General features: G+C 45.3%; 1 protein-coding gene and 2 long non-coding RNA genes across 3 annotated transcripts; 1 reads left to right on the plus strand and 2 right to left on the minus strand.

Moving 5' to 3' along the window:
* Positions 1–484: 484 nt before the first annotated feature.
* LOC120824695 (uncharacterized) lies at positions 485–3,787 on the minus strand. Its single transcript, XR_005713035.2, has 3 exons — positions 3,635–3,787; positions 1,948–2,007; positions 485–846 (listed from the first exon to the last, which is right to left on the minus strand). It is a non-coding gene; the product is annotated as an uncharacterized LOC120824695 (long non-coding RNA).
* On the plus strand, positions 511–2,065 carry LOC120824694 (uncharacterized). Its single transcript, XR_005713034.2, has 3 exons — positions 511–635; positions 715–840; positions 1,738–2,065. It is a non-coding gene; the product is annotated as an uncharacterized LOC120824694 (long non-coding RNA).
* A 7,547-nt stretch (positions 3,788–11,334) lies between the features above and the next one.
* Positions 11,335–19,225, minus strand: tmem192 (transmembrane protein 192). Its single transcript, XM_040187368.2, has 6 exons — positions 19,040–19,225; positions 18,263–18,418; positions 17,658–17,919; positions 17,417–17,539; positions 12,251–12,356; positions 11,335–12,075 (listed from the first exon to the last, which is right to left on the minus strand). Exons 1-6 carry the CDS (start codon positions 19,085–19,087, stop codon positions 11,961–11,963), a joined length of 810 nt encoding a protein of 269 aa, XP_040043302.1. The 5' UTR covers positions 19,088–19,225; the 3' UTR covers positions 11,335–11,960.
* Positions 19,226–19,585: the final 360 nt, after the last annotated feature.

Here is a 19,585-nt window from a genome sequence, read left to right on the forward strand (position 1 = left end):
TTTTGAAGTTCGTCCCTCGCAGACTAATTTATCCTTTCTGCTTAACATTTTATCATAATGTCACTACTTGTTTACACGGTAAATATGCAATACAACATACTACTTGTACCTGTTTATACCTGCACAGCCCCCGGTCTGCACACAGTATAACTACTTCACTACCATCACAGTTATTGACATTATACGGATGTAGTTTACACATCATTATTACATCTTAACCTCTGCGCCATTTCCTGTCTGTGTCTGTGATGGTTTTGACTTAACTTCCCCCTGGTTATTTTAAAAGATGTGCCACGAAGGTTTAGCCTATCCTCACCTTTTTTTTCACACACACAAATGACTGGTGCGCCATCTGCTTCCCATGGCTTCTTGCAACGAGCTTCAAACACTCTGTGGTGGGCGCACTTCTAATCTCTCAGAACAAATCACCCTGTGCGAATCCCCCCCCCCCCAAACCTTAAAATCAATACATTAATACATTTCACGCGGGCCGCCACACATGAGGCCCATCGATAATTAGGGTTTATTTCATCTCACTTGAACTTGAGAGGGGGGGAAGTGCTGGTCTGCTCTTCACACGTGCCATCACGAGGCTGCAGTGTGCTGGTCGGCGTCTATCTGCTGCAGTTACAAAGGTAAGTGTCTCGTCCCGGGATTTTGGATTCACCTTTGAGGGGAAACGGACGGTTTTAAGGTTTTAAAAAACGTTCGCAGCGGCAGGGGTGCAGATGTTGTCTACGTTGACCGAGGTGGAGGCGTTGACGATCATGTTCTCTCTCCTGGTGTTCGCCCTCTTCACGCTCACTGGGATGCTCACCGAGGATTATTCACGCCGCGATGGTACGACTGCAAACACACACACACACACACACCTTATTCACTCAATGTGTCAAAAACTTACTTTGCATTGAAAAAAATCTATGGACTTTTGTCAACCTTTATTGATATAACTGTGATGGAATACTATTGGATAATGTTTTCTCCAATGAAACCAATAAACTGTGTATAGTATGCTGAAAATACTTTAAAAACAACAAATACATTAATGTAGTAGCCACACTAAAAACTACAGCCTCCAGGATCATAAGGAAATGAATTAAAAAAGGATCTGAGGCAGTGGTTTGTTTCAAACTCTTTTTGAATGTTAAAACTCCTTTTACACTAAATGTGCCTGCACCACAAGTTCACCACCACAACCGTAACACTTGTTTTTCATCTCACATTTCACGAACATTTCACGGGTGTGTCCTTGTCTTTTACGCTGTTCTATTTCACCGCCTTTTAATAATTTGCGATTGCTATTGTTCATATAAAAGCAAATGGTGCCAATTATACTCACTAATGTGTTACTTTCCAGTGAACTGGAAGTGTTGATGACAAATGTTTAGCCATGCATTCATACTCTGTCTGTTAATTTGATGGAGAAACATCAGGGAAGTTCACCTGAAAGTGTCCATTGAACATCTATGGCCTCAATGAGAATAGGCCGATGTATGAAATAGATTATGCATAAAACGGAGAAATGTATATAAATCATCAGAGCTCAAAGCTCCACTCTGTAGCTTTTACTGAAGCTTTCCTCTGCCTTTCACGTACGTTCATGATTCAGTGAATAGTCCAATACGTTACTCATACACCACATAACAAAATACTGTATAAAAAAAGTCATTTCCTCCTACTTTCAATGTGTCAAAAATATAGAGCGGGCAAACGCAAAGATTCTTTTCTGTCCAACAGAGAAGAGTCAACCACAGAACAAGGAAGTGGTCGTCTGAAGAGATTCACCAAAATGAAAAACATCCGCAGGGCCGCAGCGGCCTCCGTCTTCCTGTCAGTCCCGATGAGGACGAGTCGGCTGAAAGCCCCGTGTGAGTGTGTGTGTGTGTTATCAGTCACCAGGGCAAAGTCGAACGGGGGACTTGTGAACGTGTGTGTGTGTGTGTGTACCTTGTCATACGATCCACTCTGGCTTCCAGGATGTGGCGCAAAGGAGCGGCCGAGATTGTACTGTAAAATAAATAAGTCAATAAATAAGCGGCTGCTTCGACAGACCGTTTAAAGACGGAATCCCACGCCTGCTTTCTTTTCTCTTTGAGAGCGTGTGTGTGTGTGTGTGTGTGTGTGTGTGTGTGTGTGTGAGAGAGAGAACACAGAGGAGCACTTTTTGTTTTGGTCTTCAGATGTGAAAATAGCTTCCTCCGAATTCTTCCTACTGGTAAGTCGCACAAGCTTTATCAACTTGTCTCTTGTTCCTTCTCTTTGTTGGATTTGCTCAACAAGAAACAAAGGTCATCTCTGCTCATAGTCTACAGCTACAGAAAGGCCTGTTTTCTAAATCTGGGTCAGGGAGAAAGGTTTTGAGGAAATTAATCTACAGGAATTTCTTGCCTGGGATTAAAAGGGGGGGGGGGCGCATGTGTGAATGAGCTGATTTACAGCAGCAAGAAAAGAGTGAATCACAGTCCATTAAGATTCATTCATATAAAAGCAAATTGTGCCAACGTAAATTACACTCGCTAATGTGTTACTTGATGCCTCCTAAGGATTCCAGTGAACTGTCCGTCTTTCCGATTTACTGGTGTTCATGACAAATGTTTACTCATGCATTCACTCACATACTCTTGTTTGTTTACTTTGCTAAAGTTCACAAAGTTTCCAAGAAAATCTGTGTCTCTTTGTACTGATTGTTTTACGTATGCCTCCAATTACACCGCTCAGTGCATTTCTCATGGTTGTGATGCTTAAACACATTATTTGGTATTTTCTTCATTTTAGGCTAAAAGTAATCATGAATAAAAAATTCAAGCAATAACATGTGCCTGGCCTGGGCAAACAAACAACAAGAAATTTTGATTGTGAACAGTGACATGTTTTGATGGTTAATAGAGTGAAAATCATCACAATGAAGAGCACCGTAGAACTGAAGAGCATGAGACATTATAAGCCGATTGAGTGACCTTTAATAAAGCTCTGGCGCCCTCCGGTGGAGGCAACGCAGTACTGCACCTCGAGCTCTGCGTAAACAATATTATACTTTAAATTTGTTTTAATGCACAAACACTGGCGTTTGTGAAGACAACCAAACCCATTTCAGCATATTTAAGATAGCAGTAACTAGTAGTTTCACTGTGAATTTACAAGTTCTGCTCATTTTAACGGCATATTTATGTACATTATTCGAAAAACATCCGATTTACTGGCCACATCTTAGATTTGTGAACAGTTCCAACAGTTAACTGATGTAAAATAAAAAAACAGCACAACGATCCTCTTCACATGCAATCTTTTAGATTTATATCCTATAACCCTGATTTCGTATTTGAATATATTTCTGGTTTTAATGGAAATATTTTGATATACAAGATGGATCTCATCTGTAAAGAATAGGTGCTGTTGTTTAATTAAAAGTAGATCTTTCCAGGTTCTGGCCTCACAAAATGGGAATTACAGAAAGCAGACAAGACCTTTTACTTCGTAACTATCACAAAGAGCTCCACAGAAAACAAATGTACCCTGAGCAGTGCGGGATAAACTCACACCAAATTGTGTACGTTTGTAAGAGCGTTTCTCACGGTTAAGGCCGCGGCCTGACCTGGCGTCCTGCATCGTGACGTGAGGACGTAACATGAGGTACCTTGCTCTGTGTCGGCTGCTTGTGTAGATGGAACTGCCCTTCTCCGGCTTTGAGCTGACCTTCATCATCGTTGCCTTCGTCATCTTCTCGCTATTCGGCCTGGCTTCGGTCTGCATCGAACCGGAAGCCCGTCCAGGTACAACCTCCCCTCCCCTTGGTGTCAGACAAACACACACACACACACAGTGTCAGGTCTCCCCAGTGATGCATGATGTTCATTGTGTCTTCTGTGTTTCAGAGGAAAGCGTCTATGGAGCAAAGAAGTTTAACAGAAAGCAGAGAGTGATCACCAAGAAAGCCGGACAGAAACCACAGAGTAAAAGCCAGAGATCTCCACCGTGATCTGCTGTGCTGCAGAATGTCAACTCCTCACAAATGGCTCAAAATGAGCTGAAAATGACCCATTTTTTAGGGGGGGGGGGGGGGGGGGGGGCGGGTTAACCAAACCCTGCCTCCTGACTACTGGTCCGCTCTACATCTACAAGATAAAACCAGCCTCTGGACGGTCGTGATGCTGCCCTGAGCTCCTGCGATGTCACGTTGAGCCTTTTAATAAATGTCTGTAAAGAGCGTATTCATCCCCCGAAGGCGGTAACAGAACAGTGAGTCCACGGGCCGCGTCACGAGCGGTTGGTACACACGAAGGAAAGAGGGCACCGACTGCAGAATGTTGAGATTAAAACAACAGGAGAAGGAGAAGGAGAAGGGCATGGACGTCTCCAGAGGCCGCGAAGCCGCCGTGTCTGGGTGAGGATTTAACAAACCGAGTGACTTTTGGCCCCTGAAGCTCTATTGGGGTGACATCCTGGGGGGCGGGGGGGGTTTAGAGGCTGCTCCCTGTTGAGTTTGCCCCTCGACCCCTGAGCCCTCCGTCACTCCTCCGCAGTCGGCCGTCTAGCTGCCCGGCGGAGGGGAGGAGGGCGCTCCGGAATAAAGAGCGAGCTAATCAACCGTCGTGAGATCCTATCTTTTTGATTGTCGCAGGAGAAGAAAGAAAGAAGAATAAAAAAGAAAAAAAGAAAAGGGAGAGAAAGAAAAAACCCGCCCGGCTCATTTGCGAGATGTGTGCTGATGGTCCAAACGCCCGGCGTGTGTATTGCTGCTCGTTGCTGTTCATGTGTATATGCGTCCATTGGGTTTTGTATGGAGGCCATTGCAGATAAAGGGTTTTAAGAGTCATTAAGCTGTGGCCGGCCGCGTCCCTCATTAACACTGATGACCTCTGCGGCATGACAACGGACCTGCTATCACTCTAACGATGGACACCCATCCGAGCCATTAGATCGCAATCACCGCCCTGGCGCACACAAACACACGCACACGCACGCACACACACAGCGCCGAGCCCGAGAGGAAAAGTTAAGACATCGCGGCACGCAACCTTTCTGCTGTCTCACTTTCCCCCGAGAGGAGGGAGCGGCCAACGCAGCTGGGGAAACATTTTTGCAACCATTTCAATTGGTTACGATGAGAAGAACAATATCAATTAGAAACTGATGAGGTTTTACTCAGTTATTAGATTCACGGTTTTGTCACTATAATGTGAGAGAATCCTCATAATTTCCATTCAGATGTCTTGTATCGTCCAACCAGCTTTCTGTAAAGAGCAGATATTCACTTCAGTAGGCCGCAATGGAAAGCAGGCAAGAAATGATTATAATTGAGAAAATGAAAACAGCAAATATTTGCAATTTTCCCTTGAGTTGCAGTTATCTTTCCAACCCAAAAAACAGTGGAGAAGCTGTCTGGACTGTAGGGACACGTCTGTTTGTGACCGAATCAAATTCAAATTCCTCATCACAGTGATGAAACATTTAAATGTCCCAATAGTACTTTTTATAGAGCGGTTCTACTCGCCGCAAAGGTCTAATAAAACCAGTGGCGTCCAAAGGGGACAGACGACCACAATATCATTCTGTGCCTTATGGCCTTGTAATATTGCTCAACCCAACATGCTGCTTATTAAATCCCGTGTCCTGTGGAGTCCGTGTGGGGGCCTCGTGGGGTCACACACTAGGACACTTTACGCAGTTATCTCTCTTTAATCGGTCACCTTTAAGCGCAGCGCTCGTCCCAGCGGCGGAGAAACCGTGTTTTATCGGAGAGGAAGCTCTTTATCTGCGTGACCTGGACAGGAGACGGGGCGAAGAGGAAAGAGGAAAGTGAAATTCGAGGAGGGGAGGAGAGGCTGGAGCTTCCTCCGACGTCGTAAAGATGGCAGTCACTGAGCAGGAGCGACGACGGATACTCTGCAGACGCTTTCCCCAGTTACACACTATGCATTGTTGACTTTAACTGACCACTAAAGGTGTCGGATTAATACTGCGGCTATAATTGGGTATGATGAAACATTGTAATGCTGGTACAACAGTTTAGTTTGGGTTTATTTATCTGAATGAGGATTAATAGTAGTTCTATAAAGCTCCATAAATTAATTATTAATTAAATAAACAGGTTCAGAAAATTGGTAAAAATAAAATGGTTGTAATAGTTTCAATTTTCAAGCAAATTTAAAGATGGCGCTTTTTAACTACTGTATATTCAGAGGTTCTCAATATGGTTTTATATTTTATGAATGTTGGTAAAAGAAATTGTCCAACATTGAATATATATGAATTTCCACACAGCTCAAGAATATGTAAATTCAACCTTTTAACAAGGACACCTTTCAGTACTCAAGACTCTGATTTTAGCCTACGGGACAAAACACGACGGCCGAAGACGTCTTGGGCTCTGATAAATTTGTGCGATTTGGCACAATGTGGATGTTATGAGATTAAATGTGTTATTTAAGTGAACACCTTCGGGTCGGTACTGAAGTCCAGTACCCGACGCTTCTAATCACACACACCAAAGAGTAACCTTTGTCGGGGGGGGGACGTGGTTCATCCGTGCAGCCCTGCCAAGGTACCGAGGCCGCAGGGTTGCCCTCCGTGTGTGTGTGTGTGTGTGTGTGCGTGCGTGCTTCCCTCGTAGGGGGGTGTTTGAGCAGGCCGGGTAATCCATGTAAAGACGTATAATCCCCAGGAAGAGCAAATATTACAACACGCTTTCCTTGGTCAGACAGAAAACCCGGTGGGGAGAGAGTGGGGTGACCATTCACTGCTTTCTGTCTCCGGGGGCCGAAGCCGGGAGAAGCCGAGTGTGGCTGCAGTTTGGTGAAGTGGATGCCAGGCGGCTCTGAATGACAATTGAAACTAAATTACCATATTCAAACAGGGAAAATAAAAGTTTTTTAAAAGACAATGGCAGCCGATGCAAAGCGCAGCTCGCCCACAGAAACGAACTACATACCTCCGCTGATTGTCTGCAGCGGGATGAATGAGTGCGTACGCGAGGGTGTGTGTGTGTGTGTGTACGTTAACCAAACCCAAGCAACATTTTTGCAAACACCATAAAGCAATAAAAGGCAAAATGTCCAAAGACGTAACGACAGACAAACACACACACACAGACTACGAAAAACACAAACTCAAGACTCTTGGCCTCTTTTGTGATTTTCTGTTTTTGAGGCCTGAAGAAAGCTGAGGGTGCAGATGCTTGTTCAAAGTCTCTGGGAGTATTTTGAGCCGCTGGTCCATTAGCGTCCTGCTGCTTCTTCTAATCCTCATTCACATGTAATGGCTGACATTTCATCTTAATGTGTTAATTCATTAGCCCGCCGCTGAATGGGGAGTCTCAGTCCGCAGAGACGGCCCGCGAGCAGACACGCTAATGAGTCCCCGCAGCTTTGCAGAAGTCACCCCAGAGCTAAATGCCCAGTGACGTGTGGTCCACCTGAGGGAAAATCCCCGGCCCACTGACAGCCCCGCGGGTGGAGGAGGAGGAAGAGGAGGCTCGAATGGCGTGGAGGGGTTCAATCCCCGGTGCACAGCTTTGGAACCCGTTCATTTTTTTGGATACATTTTGCAGATGAAATCAGTTGGTCGAAAAACAAAAGGATGCAGACGAGAATCCCATCATGCATTTGATCATTTTTTGATACAGACGTATTTCTGTCAGTGCCAAAACTGTTGATACATGTACTAATGAGAAGACGCCAACCCCCCCCCCCCACAGGCAGACAGACAGACAGACAGACAGACAGACAGACAGACGGACCGAGAGACAGCAGATGGCAACCTGAGAAGACGGCCATGACTCCTTTAGAGTGTCGTTAGTACGATGCAGCGCTGCATTTCATTCAGTCAGGACCCCCGGCTCCGAAATGCTCGATGCAAACACCCCCCTCCCCACACCCCCTTTCTCCACCACCTATACCACGCATCCACCCAAAAAGCCCCAGATGTGAGCGCGGGGGGGCCGCTGAGGAGGGAGGGACCTGGCCCTTTCCTCTCGGCTACTTTTAAAACTTCTGAGTGATAAAAGTAAGTTCCGAAACGCTCACGTGCACGACTTGCGTGCAAGAGGGTCTGTGTTCAGGAGGGTGAGGGGGGGGTGGGGGCAGTCGGAGGGTGCGGAGGGGGCTTCCTGTCATTTAAATTAACCTCTACATGTGGGGTCAATACGTGCAATGCTGAGGTCTGTGTGTGTGGGTGGGTGTGTGTGTCAGGGGTTGACGTGGGGGCTACACCCCCTCCCCAATACCCCACCTCCCTCCGAAAAAAAAAAAGGGCAGTATAAAGGCGGAGGGGGGAGACACATCTTTGCCACTTTGCTCTGAAACATAGAGACAATCTCACTCTCACTGGACCCACACGCACGCACGGACACACACACGTTGAACCCGCGCATTCCTCCGGGGGGAAACCTACTTATCATCCTGCAGGAGAAGCGGTCTCGCCGGACTCTGGATCCTCCCTCGGTGGGCCATCTGGACTGAGACACAGCAGGAGGAGAACCAGGAACACGCTGCTCAGCACCGCCGGTCCCGATCAGGGTCACCGGGTCACTCTCCAGGCGCTTTTTTGTGTGTGGGGGGGGGGTGAAACACACCCACACACCACCACCTTCTTCTTCTTCTTCTTCTTCTTCAACCGCAGCCATGAGGATCTTCGACCTGCTCTACCTGCTGCTGCTGCTCGTGGCCTTCGTAGCGTCGGTCTCCTCCGTCCGGCCAGGTAAGCATCCACCCGTCCAGGTGCTCCAGCAGGTGTCCGTTAACACGGGGGCAGTTTAAATAATCTCCCCCCCCCCCCCTCCGGGTCAGAGGTTTTAAACAGCGGTCTTGTTCACACACCGGGCGATGAACTGTAACCACAGAAATTGCTTCTTGCTAGCTAAATTATCGTGACGGTTAACTGCTTTAATTGTCGCGGGGTCAAAAGGTTTAGCTTAGAACTTATTACCTATTACCCACAACGCTATTATGATGATAATACTCTAATAACATCGGCTCCTTTTGCCGCTGTAGTGATACAACGTGGGCCGAAGTGGGAATAAAACCCGATGTGCCGTAAATCACCGTGTCGTTAGCGAGCGTACGAACTCCGTATGCGGCGCGACGCCAGTTGTAGTCAAGTTACTTTTTTTAACGTTTATTTTAAGAATTTAAAAAAAGGTGAAAATGAGTTTTTACCTGTAAAAAAATAAATAAAATTACTTTTAATTAATTTAATTAATTAATTTTGTTTACGGGTTTTAAACGTAATTTTAACTCTATAATTTTTAATATTGTTTTCATTGCTAACTGGAGAAAATCAAGACTTAGCGCTGGTTATCTGCGGCCCGGTTCCACAGCATATGTTTTTTTTTTTTTTACGGAGGGTTTGGGGGGTCGTCATCATTGGGTTCATGTGCCTACGAGGAGGAGGAGGAGGAGGAGGAGGATGAAGGGAGGAAGAGGGAGGGGACGGGAGCGGAGCGCCGCCGGGGATCGCACAGCGGCGGCCTTCGGGGAGCCCCTTTGTCCGCCGCTCGGAGGCACTCCGGCGCGCTTTTGTTAATCGCGGTGTTAAAAAACGCCATGCAAATAGCCCGGGCTTTATTAACATGACATGGAGGAGCAGTGCCAAGTGTAAAGAAGCCTGCCTTCGGGGCGTGGGGAGCAGTTTCTTTCAGAGGGAGGGAGGGAGGAAGAGGGAGTCATAAAGTCATCTGGCAGTTTATCTCTTCCTGGGCTTGGCTGGCAGTCTGCTGACCGCAGGAGTCAAAGTGGATTTATTAGGGACGTTTAAAAAAAAAAAAAAAAACCACGTGTGTCCCAGTTTATTAGAGGGGGGAGGTGGAGATGGGGGGTGAGAGGGGGGTCGCCTTGAGATGGTAAATGGGTCCGAACAATGATACCTATGAAAAGGGGGCTTATCTTTGGTCAACAGGGGAAAACTTGGGGACATAATTAGGCTTTTGTTAGTTCCAAAAAATTTGACTTGCATGGAAAATGGTGACTGGAGGCGCTGTTGTTTTTATCACGTTGGGTGCTAAAACGCTCGGGCTGAGAACCCCCACTTGGGATTAATTAGGCCTGTCCGGTGATTTGCAGGCCGGGGGCCAAACGCAGACACAATTCTAACTTTTGAAGGAATCCTACATTGAAAATGACATTTGATGAGCAGTTACAGAATGTATTTCTTGTATGAAACACAAGGACTTAAAATAAAATGCGTTTTTTGCAGACTGGCTGAACCTCCGCCGGAGATACCACAGGCACCACTGCCCGTACAGACGCTGCCTGCCCCTCCACTCCAGAGTGCCCTTCCCTTAAGGTGAGACGTGCGCACCCGTACATGTGTTTCTGTGGAAAAGGAAAATAAAAAGGTTACGAGCGGAGCTGTGTGATACACGGAACAAAACAAGGTCACAGAGCCTGCAGGTGGCAGTTAGGAAGGTGTGTGTGTGTGTGTGTGTGTGTGATTAGCGGCAGAGGTGTGTGTTCACATTGGACAGACGTGCAAGGGGGAGAAAGGCTCAGACATAAATCTCACTAACGATGAAGAGGAAGGATTTAGTGCGACGTGGAGTGCTCGAAAACAGGGGGGGGACTCCGGTACAGCTACTTAAAACTGTTTTTGTCATACCCTGAAATATTTCGCTGGACGCTAAATCCATTTTTTTTCCTCTTTCTTCATCACAGTTCAAAGCACAAGAATGGAGGTGACCTAAGGAGAGTCCCAGCATCGACGCATGGATTGCAAAGTGGAGGAGACGCAATGAAAATGTAATTTAAAGACTATCAAGTATGTCTGTAGCTGCAACAGAGCTACGATGAACTGCCTTCATCCCCACTGGAAAAAAAAAAGAAAAGAAAAAAGATGCTGTGTTTTAGCATCCCGGTGGAAACGGATCCCAGTTGCAAGCACCTTCCATCTGCGTCGGCGAGTGAAGAGGAGCAACAGCCTCATCGTGTATATTTGACGTTGGACTTCAAAGCTACGGACCAAAGAGCTGGAAGCGTCGCAGTGAGCGCGGCCGGTGTTCCTACAAAGTGTCTATAATTTATGTATGCACTTCAAATGTTTATCGAGTTACATTTAAAACCTTTTTAATAAAAAAAAATTTAAAAAAGTCATTGTAGTGTTTTCTTTTTAGTTTCGTGTTGAAACCACAACGAAAGCGAAGCCATTTTGAGGGTTGATGGTAATCTGGAAACAGGCTTGAAGACAGACTTCACGGGGATTCGGGCTTCGAGATACAAGAAATATCTTCAAATGTGCGACTCCAATATTCCGTTAACGCAGATCCCGTTGCTGGTAAATTTGAACACGGAGCAGGTGGCACGGTGAAAGACACACACACACACACCGGCCGATGTTGACACTCGCTTGGAGTTCCACAAAAATGTGTTTATTAAATATCACACAAATACACAAACTCAACAATTGAAAAGAAAAAAGTTGCTTCCAAACAAAGCATTTACACATTCGGACAGATAAAATACAACAATCACAGCGTTACGTTACCGTGACGATTTAAAACCTCTCTCCAGCATCTCTTACTGCAGATGATCTAAAACGGTTTCGCCTCCTGTTTCTCTTAAAAAGCGGTGGCATACACGGGTCACTGGAGGTTTCTACAGTTATAAAAAAAAAAAAGTAAAAAAAGAAACCTCACCTCTGATCTGTGACCCATGACTGCTCTGCTCCTCCTCCCACTTTGCCTCTTTAACTGCCCCCCACTTACGGCCCACCTCCTCCTCCTGTTGCTTTATCTTTCCGTCTCAGGTGCGTCGCGGAGAAGCCCTCCCGCCTCGTGCCCGTTCGCTTGCGTGCACAAGGATTTCCGTGCTTTTAGTCTTTTATACCGTGTTTTTCTTCCAGCTTCTCGTCGTCTCTCTCAAACCCACAGACCCCCCCCATCCTTTCTCCTTTGTGTCCAGAGAGTGGAGCGTTTAGGGGATCTGGCTCCGGCCCACAGGGAGGAGGAGGAGGAGGAGGAGGCCGGGCTGCGGTCAGTGCTGAGCGGAGAGGTTGAGCAGCCTCTTGCTCAGCAGGGTGTTGTGCTGTTTCAAGTACTCGATCAGGTCGGCCTGTTTCTCCACCACCTCGTGCAGGTTGGAGCCCTCTCTGTGACACAAACAACACGCAGCTCAATTAACCTCCGAAGACTTTTAAAACACACCACTGAGGGGGGCAAACCTTTCTTTAATACCACTAAGACGGAATGGGAATTCTACTTGGAGTCAATCCAGAGTAAGAGATTTTCAGAACCGATAACGTAGCGCGTCTTCGGCGGCCGTACCTGAAGCCGGTCTCCCTCGGCAGGCTGCCGACACTGTGGCTGAGCGAGTCCTCCTCCTGGCTCACATCTGGTGCGGCTCGCTCGCGGTTGAACCGCATCACTTGGACTAAAAGCACAAAACACAAATTGCTCTGTTCAGTTTTCTCTTCCACATTCCTCGAACCATCTTTTTTTTCTTGTCCGGGCCGCACACAAAGACACGCAGACGTTACTGGGCCCGCGAGAGCCGCTCTGCAAACAGGAATCACTCGGGTGAGAAACTGCACGCATTTCTTTTTTCTTTTTTTTTTTACAGTTTTACATCCCTCTCCCTCTCCCTAAACACACACGGACTGTTGTATCCTGCACTTAGTCCTTATGAGCTGCCATATCCTGCACTCAAACCTCTAATTCTAACACCCTAAACATACACCTTTACACAGGAGGCGGGGTTGGCAGCAAGGTGTGGGTGTCGAGTCTCCAGTAGCTGCAAGAGGAGCCGCGGCGAAAATATGTTGGCAGATGTTAGTGCTGCTTGAATCAGATAAGGCCGTGATGTGTGTGTGTGTGTGTGTGTGTGTGTGTGTGTGTGTGTGTGTGTGTGTGTGTGGTTACGGGCCTGTGTGAGGGAGGGCAGAGAGAAGAGCGTTGATAAGACTCGAGTGTCATTAGCCAAAGGAAATTGTCAGGGAGGTTCTAAAGAGCCCTATCTTTACTTTGTTACAGTGCAGCATCTCAGCAGCCACACTCACACACAATCTAAAGAAATGCTGCACATTCCTGCATAATGAGGTCCTAAATCTGTATGTGTGTGTGTGTGTGTGTGTTTTTGTCTGTAAATAAAGCAATAGCAAGCAGGTATGTGTGTGAGAGAGAGAAAGACATTCCAGAAAGGCAGAAAAACGAAGAGCTTTGTGCCAGAAAGGACAAAGCAGAAACAAAAACGCTTCTCAAATAAATAACAAGCTGGGAGAGTTTACCGTGTAAAGTAACGTGACAAATGTCTGCATGCACACATTACTGAGGACGACAACACTTTGACGATAGCATTCACAGGAACATATTTGAGAAACGTATATTACTTAGACGTGTTTTGTATTTACACTTTATGATAATAGATTTTGGACTTTTGGGCTGTTCCTTCATTGTTGTATTTTCTCTGAGAAATGTCGACCGTTTCTGGAGGTTGATATCAAATAGTATCAATCCTATCCCATTAATTTTTTTATTTATTTAAAAAATAGGTGCTGTGGAAAATGTCTTACATAGAAATATCATTAAAAATGCATAAACGTCCCAATTATTTAGTGAGTTGATTCACAAGATAAATGTATTATAAAAAGATAAATTAAAAACCAGGCATAATCAGTTTAACCATTTCTAAAAGGTTTGTTTGTTGAGACTTGGTTAGCAGGGCACGTGTAGTCATTGGGGCATCATGCGTGTAAAAAGCATGTATTGTATAGAGATTTTATAGAATGAGTTTTGTTGGCTCCACTGGCTTTTTTTTTTTGTTGTTTCTGTTAACTTTGTCAAAAAAGGAAAGCGTGTACGTTCCAGGGTAAATTAGAAGACTGAGAATTGTATATCTGTTACTCTGGTTTTATTAACTTTCCAGAGTGAATGCAGGGACCAGAGCGCTGGCTTCACTTGTACCATTAACAAAGCTGTAAATGCCCTAAACGAAAGGCACAAACTGCAAGAGGGTCACTAGGACGAGGTCACTTAGAATATTCAGGTCGTCCCTCGGGCCTGTGGAGTCCTCTGTATTACAGCATGGGGCCAACGCCAGAGACAGACTCTCTGGCGGATGGACGCATAAACAGACAGATGGGAGAGCGCGGGCGCCGTAAAGGACGTGGCGCATTTCACGCGTCCCCGTCAGGGGGCTCTCGAGCCCTCACGCGACCGGACAGACAAGTGCTCAGACCCCGACCTCTCTCCAGGTGATAACAGCGGGCCGGCGGAGGTGCTAACAGCTGATGGTGCCACAAACACCCGTCGCAACTCTGCACCGCCTGAATCACAATCAAAAGAAAATTGGGGAGGAAATGGACCCCGACGAGCGCGGCGCCTGACGAGCGCGACGCGAGGCGAGGGCTCCCTCATCGGACGCCTCTCAGCGGCAGCGAGGCACGTTGAAAGGAGTTCAAAAAGGAGGAGTGCGAGTCTCCGGTTTGCATGGGGAGTGCTGCTCGTGGGTCTGTGTCGCATGCAGCAGCTGTAGGAAAAGCTGAGGGTTAAGAAGCAACGCACATTTATTAGTTATTTATGAATGCAGAAATGAGAAAATCCCAAATAAGTAAGCCGTCCACAGCTACAGTAGTGTTGCTTTTAGAGGAAGAGTACTGCTTGAGGTCGGTTGTCTGTTAACAATTAGGTCGGCCTGCGCATGAAATCGGTGTATTTGTCTCAATATAAGAAGAAGTTTCTGAGATAACTAGAAGATTACTTAAGTTACTTAAGTTTTGGGCAGACGAATCTATACCAGCTGGAAAGATGGCGAGACATCGGAAGCATGCCGGTTTGGAAGAGACTTATACAAAGCCCGGTGCACGGCACGATGCGACAATCTACTAGTCTGCACACGGTGCAGGAGGTCAACAACTGGACTCACACAACGAGGAGTGCAATAAAAAGAAAAAGAAAAACATGATATAAAAAAGAGAAAACGACCGGGTATAGTTCTATATACTGTCGGTATGTGTTTCCGAGTCTGTGATAGTTTCATATACTGTAAGTGTGTGTGTTTCAGTGTGTGTGTGTGTGTGTGTGTGTTCACCCCGCGCCCTGCAGTGCTTACACTAACGTCCGGAGAGGGATGTCTTCTAAGTTTAGCCTTTGAAGGCCAAGACGTGGCTTTGATGTGCATGGAGGTCTATAGAGGAGAGTGTATTCATGTTAAAATGAGAGAGGCAGAAACATACAGCAAACCTCAAAGACACACACACACACACACACACACACACTCACACAAACGCACTCACACACTCACAATGAGCATGCACTTCAAAGAGAAGTGGAACGAGGCCTTCCTGTATGGACTTCATTGCTGCAGGCCCTATATCTCTCCTTCTCTTCTGAAATTAGGTTTTTCATCTCTGTCGCCACCTCGCAGCCCCCCGTCCCCCCCCGTCCCCCTCTAATGAACTCTCTGATGTCACCTTGACTCTGCATCAGCAGGAGAATGTGTGTGTGTGTGTGTGTGTGTGTGAGCGCGCTTGTGTTTGCGCTGCGAGGCGTCGCTCGGCTCGCGTCGTGCCCGACTGCACTGATCTGAGCAGGAATGTGGCGGGCGAACACAGAACCCCCCCAACCCCCCCCTCCTCCACAGGCTGAATCACACACACACTGTAAACACGGGGACAATGTGTGAGCGTGGCCCTGTGTTTGGGTGGAGTGGGTCGAGGGCTACCCCGTGGCTAGGCTAAACCCTAATGCCTCTTATCTTCTCTCTGCTATCTCGAAATCTGCGCCCTTCGGCTGCCAAACAGCCCTTTAATATGGATTTCCTTTCATTAGACATTCTCCCATATCAATATCCTCTGATAAAGCGGCTCTAATGGTATCTAATAATATTCATCTAATTATGACTTGTTAAATTGTCTGTAGCGGTTGAAACAATTACAAATTCGGCCAGAAATCAAGCCCTCGTCAAGATGATTGAACTAGTCTATTTAGTCATGATACAAACAGCTGAGATGTAAATAGGATTTCCCACATCTATGAATCACACAAAATGTAACATTTAATAGTAAACACCGTATCACAGAACAACATACGGCTGCAAAATGAATCATTTTTGTCTTTAAAGGCCACGATGCTGACGTAACTAGTACGCCTGCTAAGACCTGGAGGAATCTCCAGATTCTACAAAGCGTGTACGTCTCATGAGAAGGTTGATTTTAAAACAAGCATCGAACTCCAGTCTACAAGGTGACTGGAGTAGTGAAAAATCTGCAGTAATATGCCGATTATTAGCACGTCTGTCTTATTAATTCTGACTTCCGAAGCAAATGGATCTTTTTTTCTCCATCTTATAAGCATTTGAACACAAAGTCATTGGAATTTATCCAACCGTTTCTGACCAAAGTGTTGGACCAAGGGATGTTTAGACCAACTAGAAAGAAATGTTGTTGAGTATTATAATAGTAGAAAAGAAAGGCATCAAATGGAGCCAAATCTCCATCTCTAACCCTCTGGTAGGTTTTTGCAGCCGAAGCCGACTCAAGCAGGACACTGACACAGTCGAGTCAGAACTTCAACTTAACCAATTTGTTCCTGACTTCAAAAGACGTATAAAAACACAATGGATATGATCATATGGTTGCATGGTGTTTGTATCAGAAATAAATAGTCAGCTGATCGTCTGAGAGAAAGAGACAGAGACAGAGACACAGGAAGAGAGACAGAGGGAGAGAGACAGAGGGAGGACAGGGAGCTCAATGGTTGATTGTCATGCTGTCGGGTCTGAAAAGGGCAGGGCGGGTATTGTGATGCGAATGTGCTCAAATAGAGAATGGGGGGTAGTGTGTGTGTGTGTGTGTGTGTGTAATCTACAAGGTGTGTCTCTCTCTCTCGCTCTCTCTATATATATATATAACTACCACCATCCACAGAAAAATGATGCTGCTCCTGTGACACTGGAGAAGATTTTCACACCATGTTGATCCATTAAATATTTTATACAGACTTTGAGAGTCTGTATAAAGAAGAGAATCCTGCCTGGTTGCCTTTTTGCATGTAATACTTAATTTAATATACAGCAGATACCTCATTGAAAATGTGGATAAAGGGAATTGATGGCTTTATCACTAATTGAAGTGCGGTTTTCTCAGTTGTGATTTTGGACATTGCTGCTAATTCACTGTTCATTTGCGCAGCAAAACTATTGTTCTAACTCTTATTATTTTCTTAAATAGTGTTTTTAGACTATGAAAAATGTATCCGCAGTGATTTAAGTAGTTCAATTCTATTTCTTTCAAGGTTCATTTTTTTTTTTTTTTTTTTTTGTGTATCAATTTCAGTCAAGCTAAAATTTCAGTCATGCCACAAAATCGAAATCAAAAAATATTCTTTGCTTTTAACTGAAGTTGGATTCTTTACACCGGCCATTACGTGCATTGAAGGTCTAACCCTAATCTGCAACACCAGAGAGAATTAATACCAAAATAGAGATCAGTTTACCTGTGTAATAGATGAGGCACGGCAACGCAAACAAGAGCTCCGCCCCCAGGATGCCGATCAGCATTTGGGTTTGCAGAGTCGGTGATAATTGCGAAGCCAGAACAACCAGCAGAATAACGTTTCCTGCACAGAAACATACAGAAATACAGAAATTCTTACTGCCATCTTGTGGAGAAAATTGACACCTACATGTTCAGCAGGGGTTCACAGTTGCCCGACAACATGTGTGCGGCCGACGTACCTGCAGAGTGCACGGTAAGCGTCAGGTGCTTCAGCCCCTGCGTCTGTCTGTAGAACCGCAGGTACCCTCTGCGTCTGGCCTGGCTGTGGTGGTGCTGCACGCACCCAGTGAACAGCAGCACCAGCACCCACAAACACACCTTCCCAAAGACAATGACACTGTCGCCTCGCACGTTACCTAGAATACTCGCGCACACGTCCTTTTCCCCAAATTCTAACACACACAAGAGCGCCACACACATTGATAACACCACGTACACAACCTGAGACGAAGGAGAGAGAGCACAGGAGATGATAGACAGCACAGATCAATAAATACTCTCAATATAAGTACATGTTGAAAATAAAAGGTGCATTGCCCACATACAGCTTAAGAGGATGCATTAGATAAATGTACTGAAATGTTTTGCATTACTCAGTTCGTTTGGAAATTTCTTTGATGAAATTAACGGTTAAATTTACAAGTACAGGGCTGCAATGAAAAATGATTTCAGAACATTTTCCTTGAATTACTGACTTGATTATCAAAGCAGTTTTTTTTCAAAGTTATGCCACTCGTGCGTGTGTGTGTGTGTCTGTGTAAATAAATATATGTATATATCATACATGCAGCAGAGACAGCAGGGCGGCATGGCAGGGTGTTGGTACGGCCTGAAACTCCCTGCTGATGGCAGAGTGGAGGACGTCAGCAGAGATCAGAGGTCCGTCCACCAAAGAGTCCTCCTCTGTGCTTCGTGACATATCTACCAAGGAGCTGGTCGGCTATAAAACAGACAACACACTATAAAGACACAGACGGCCTCTGAATACTAATAATTTGATCCTGTTCCTACCTACCGCTAGGTCTGTTTCTAATGTTGTTTTAATAGTGTATTTCCCAAAAGGGAAACCACTACACTACATTTTTCTGACAACTTTAGTTTCTTTGCAGATTTGGAGAGAGAAATGTTAACTCATAGTTCAATTAATGGACCTCGTCATTTTATTTTTTTAGATTTCTTTGTATGCTTATTTGTTTGGGCCTGAAACTGAAACGTCTTTTTAGATAAGATTAACATCCAATCTGGACCACAACAAACACGAAACTCACAAAACAGGAAACAGACGAGAAACCACTAAACCAGGGGTGTCAAACTCCGGCCCGCGGGCCACATCGAAGTGGGCTGCATCTGGCCCGGCACCTGATCCGAGTGTGAGACCCCTGCACTAAACAGATTCTGGCTTATCGGATCATTTGAAACACATGATAGTTAAGCCACACGACATGCTGCAGTCTGTTTTTAGCCTACTGGCTAGCTAACGTTAGCTAACCCAGGCTAACGTGCTACATTACATTGCACTGTTGATACAGAAACCAGCGAACGTTGAATGACAGGTACGTACTGCGTAAAGAGAGGGTTCCTTTGAGTCCATGTTGTGTTGATGCTCCATGTTGTTTAAGATAAATGACAAATAAACAGCAAACAACCATTAGCTTACATGCTCTAAAAGGGGCGGGTACGAAACGGAACATAATATTGGTGCATTTCCGGTCCGCTTATGTTATGCTTCCGATCTGAGTTGATCTTTAGTTCCTAGTGTAACATAGTGACACATAATCAAGTAATTTAATTGTAATAATAAAAAATAAAAAAATTCTGCAGTAGCCCTACAATACGATATTTCTTTAATTGAATTTGTATGGGCAGGCATATCATTTATACAATTTAATTGCTTAATAATAACTTAACATAACCTGAATAAGACAAAGGTTTTATCATAAACAGTTATCATAATTCAGACCGGGCTTGAAAAGTTTGATAGGCTACGTTACATTACAATGCGGCTAAATATCTATACTCTACAATGTTACAGAGTAATACTACACACTACTATTATATTGTACTATATACATATTTTTAGAGGCTTTTATTTACAAAAACATGGTAA

The sequence above is a fragment of the Gasterosteus aculeatus genome, chromosome 9 (genome assembly GCF_964276395.1).
Source record: "Gasterosteus aculeatus chromosome 9, fGasAcu3.hap1.1, whole genome shotgun sequence".
Taxonomy (NCBI): domain Eukaryota; kingdom Metazoa; phylum Chordata; class Actinopteri; order Perciformes; family Gasterosteidae; genus Gasterosteus; species Gasterosteus aculeatus.

Excerpts from the sequence above, each read along its gene's own strand:
- tmem192 (XM_040187368.2), bottom strand. The coding sequence starts at position 19,087 with ATGGAGCATCAACACAACATGGACTCAAAGGAACCCTCTCTTTACGCA. Across the intron at positions 18,419-19,039 it reads AGGAACCCTCTCTTTACGCA|CCGACCAGCTCCTTGGTAGA; the intron begins GTACGTACCTGT and ends TCTGTTTTATAG. Across the intron at positions 17,920-18,262 it reads CCCTGCTGTCTCTGCTGCAT|GTTGTGTACGTGGTGTTATC; the intron begins GTATGATATATA and ends CCTTCGTCTCAG.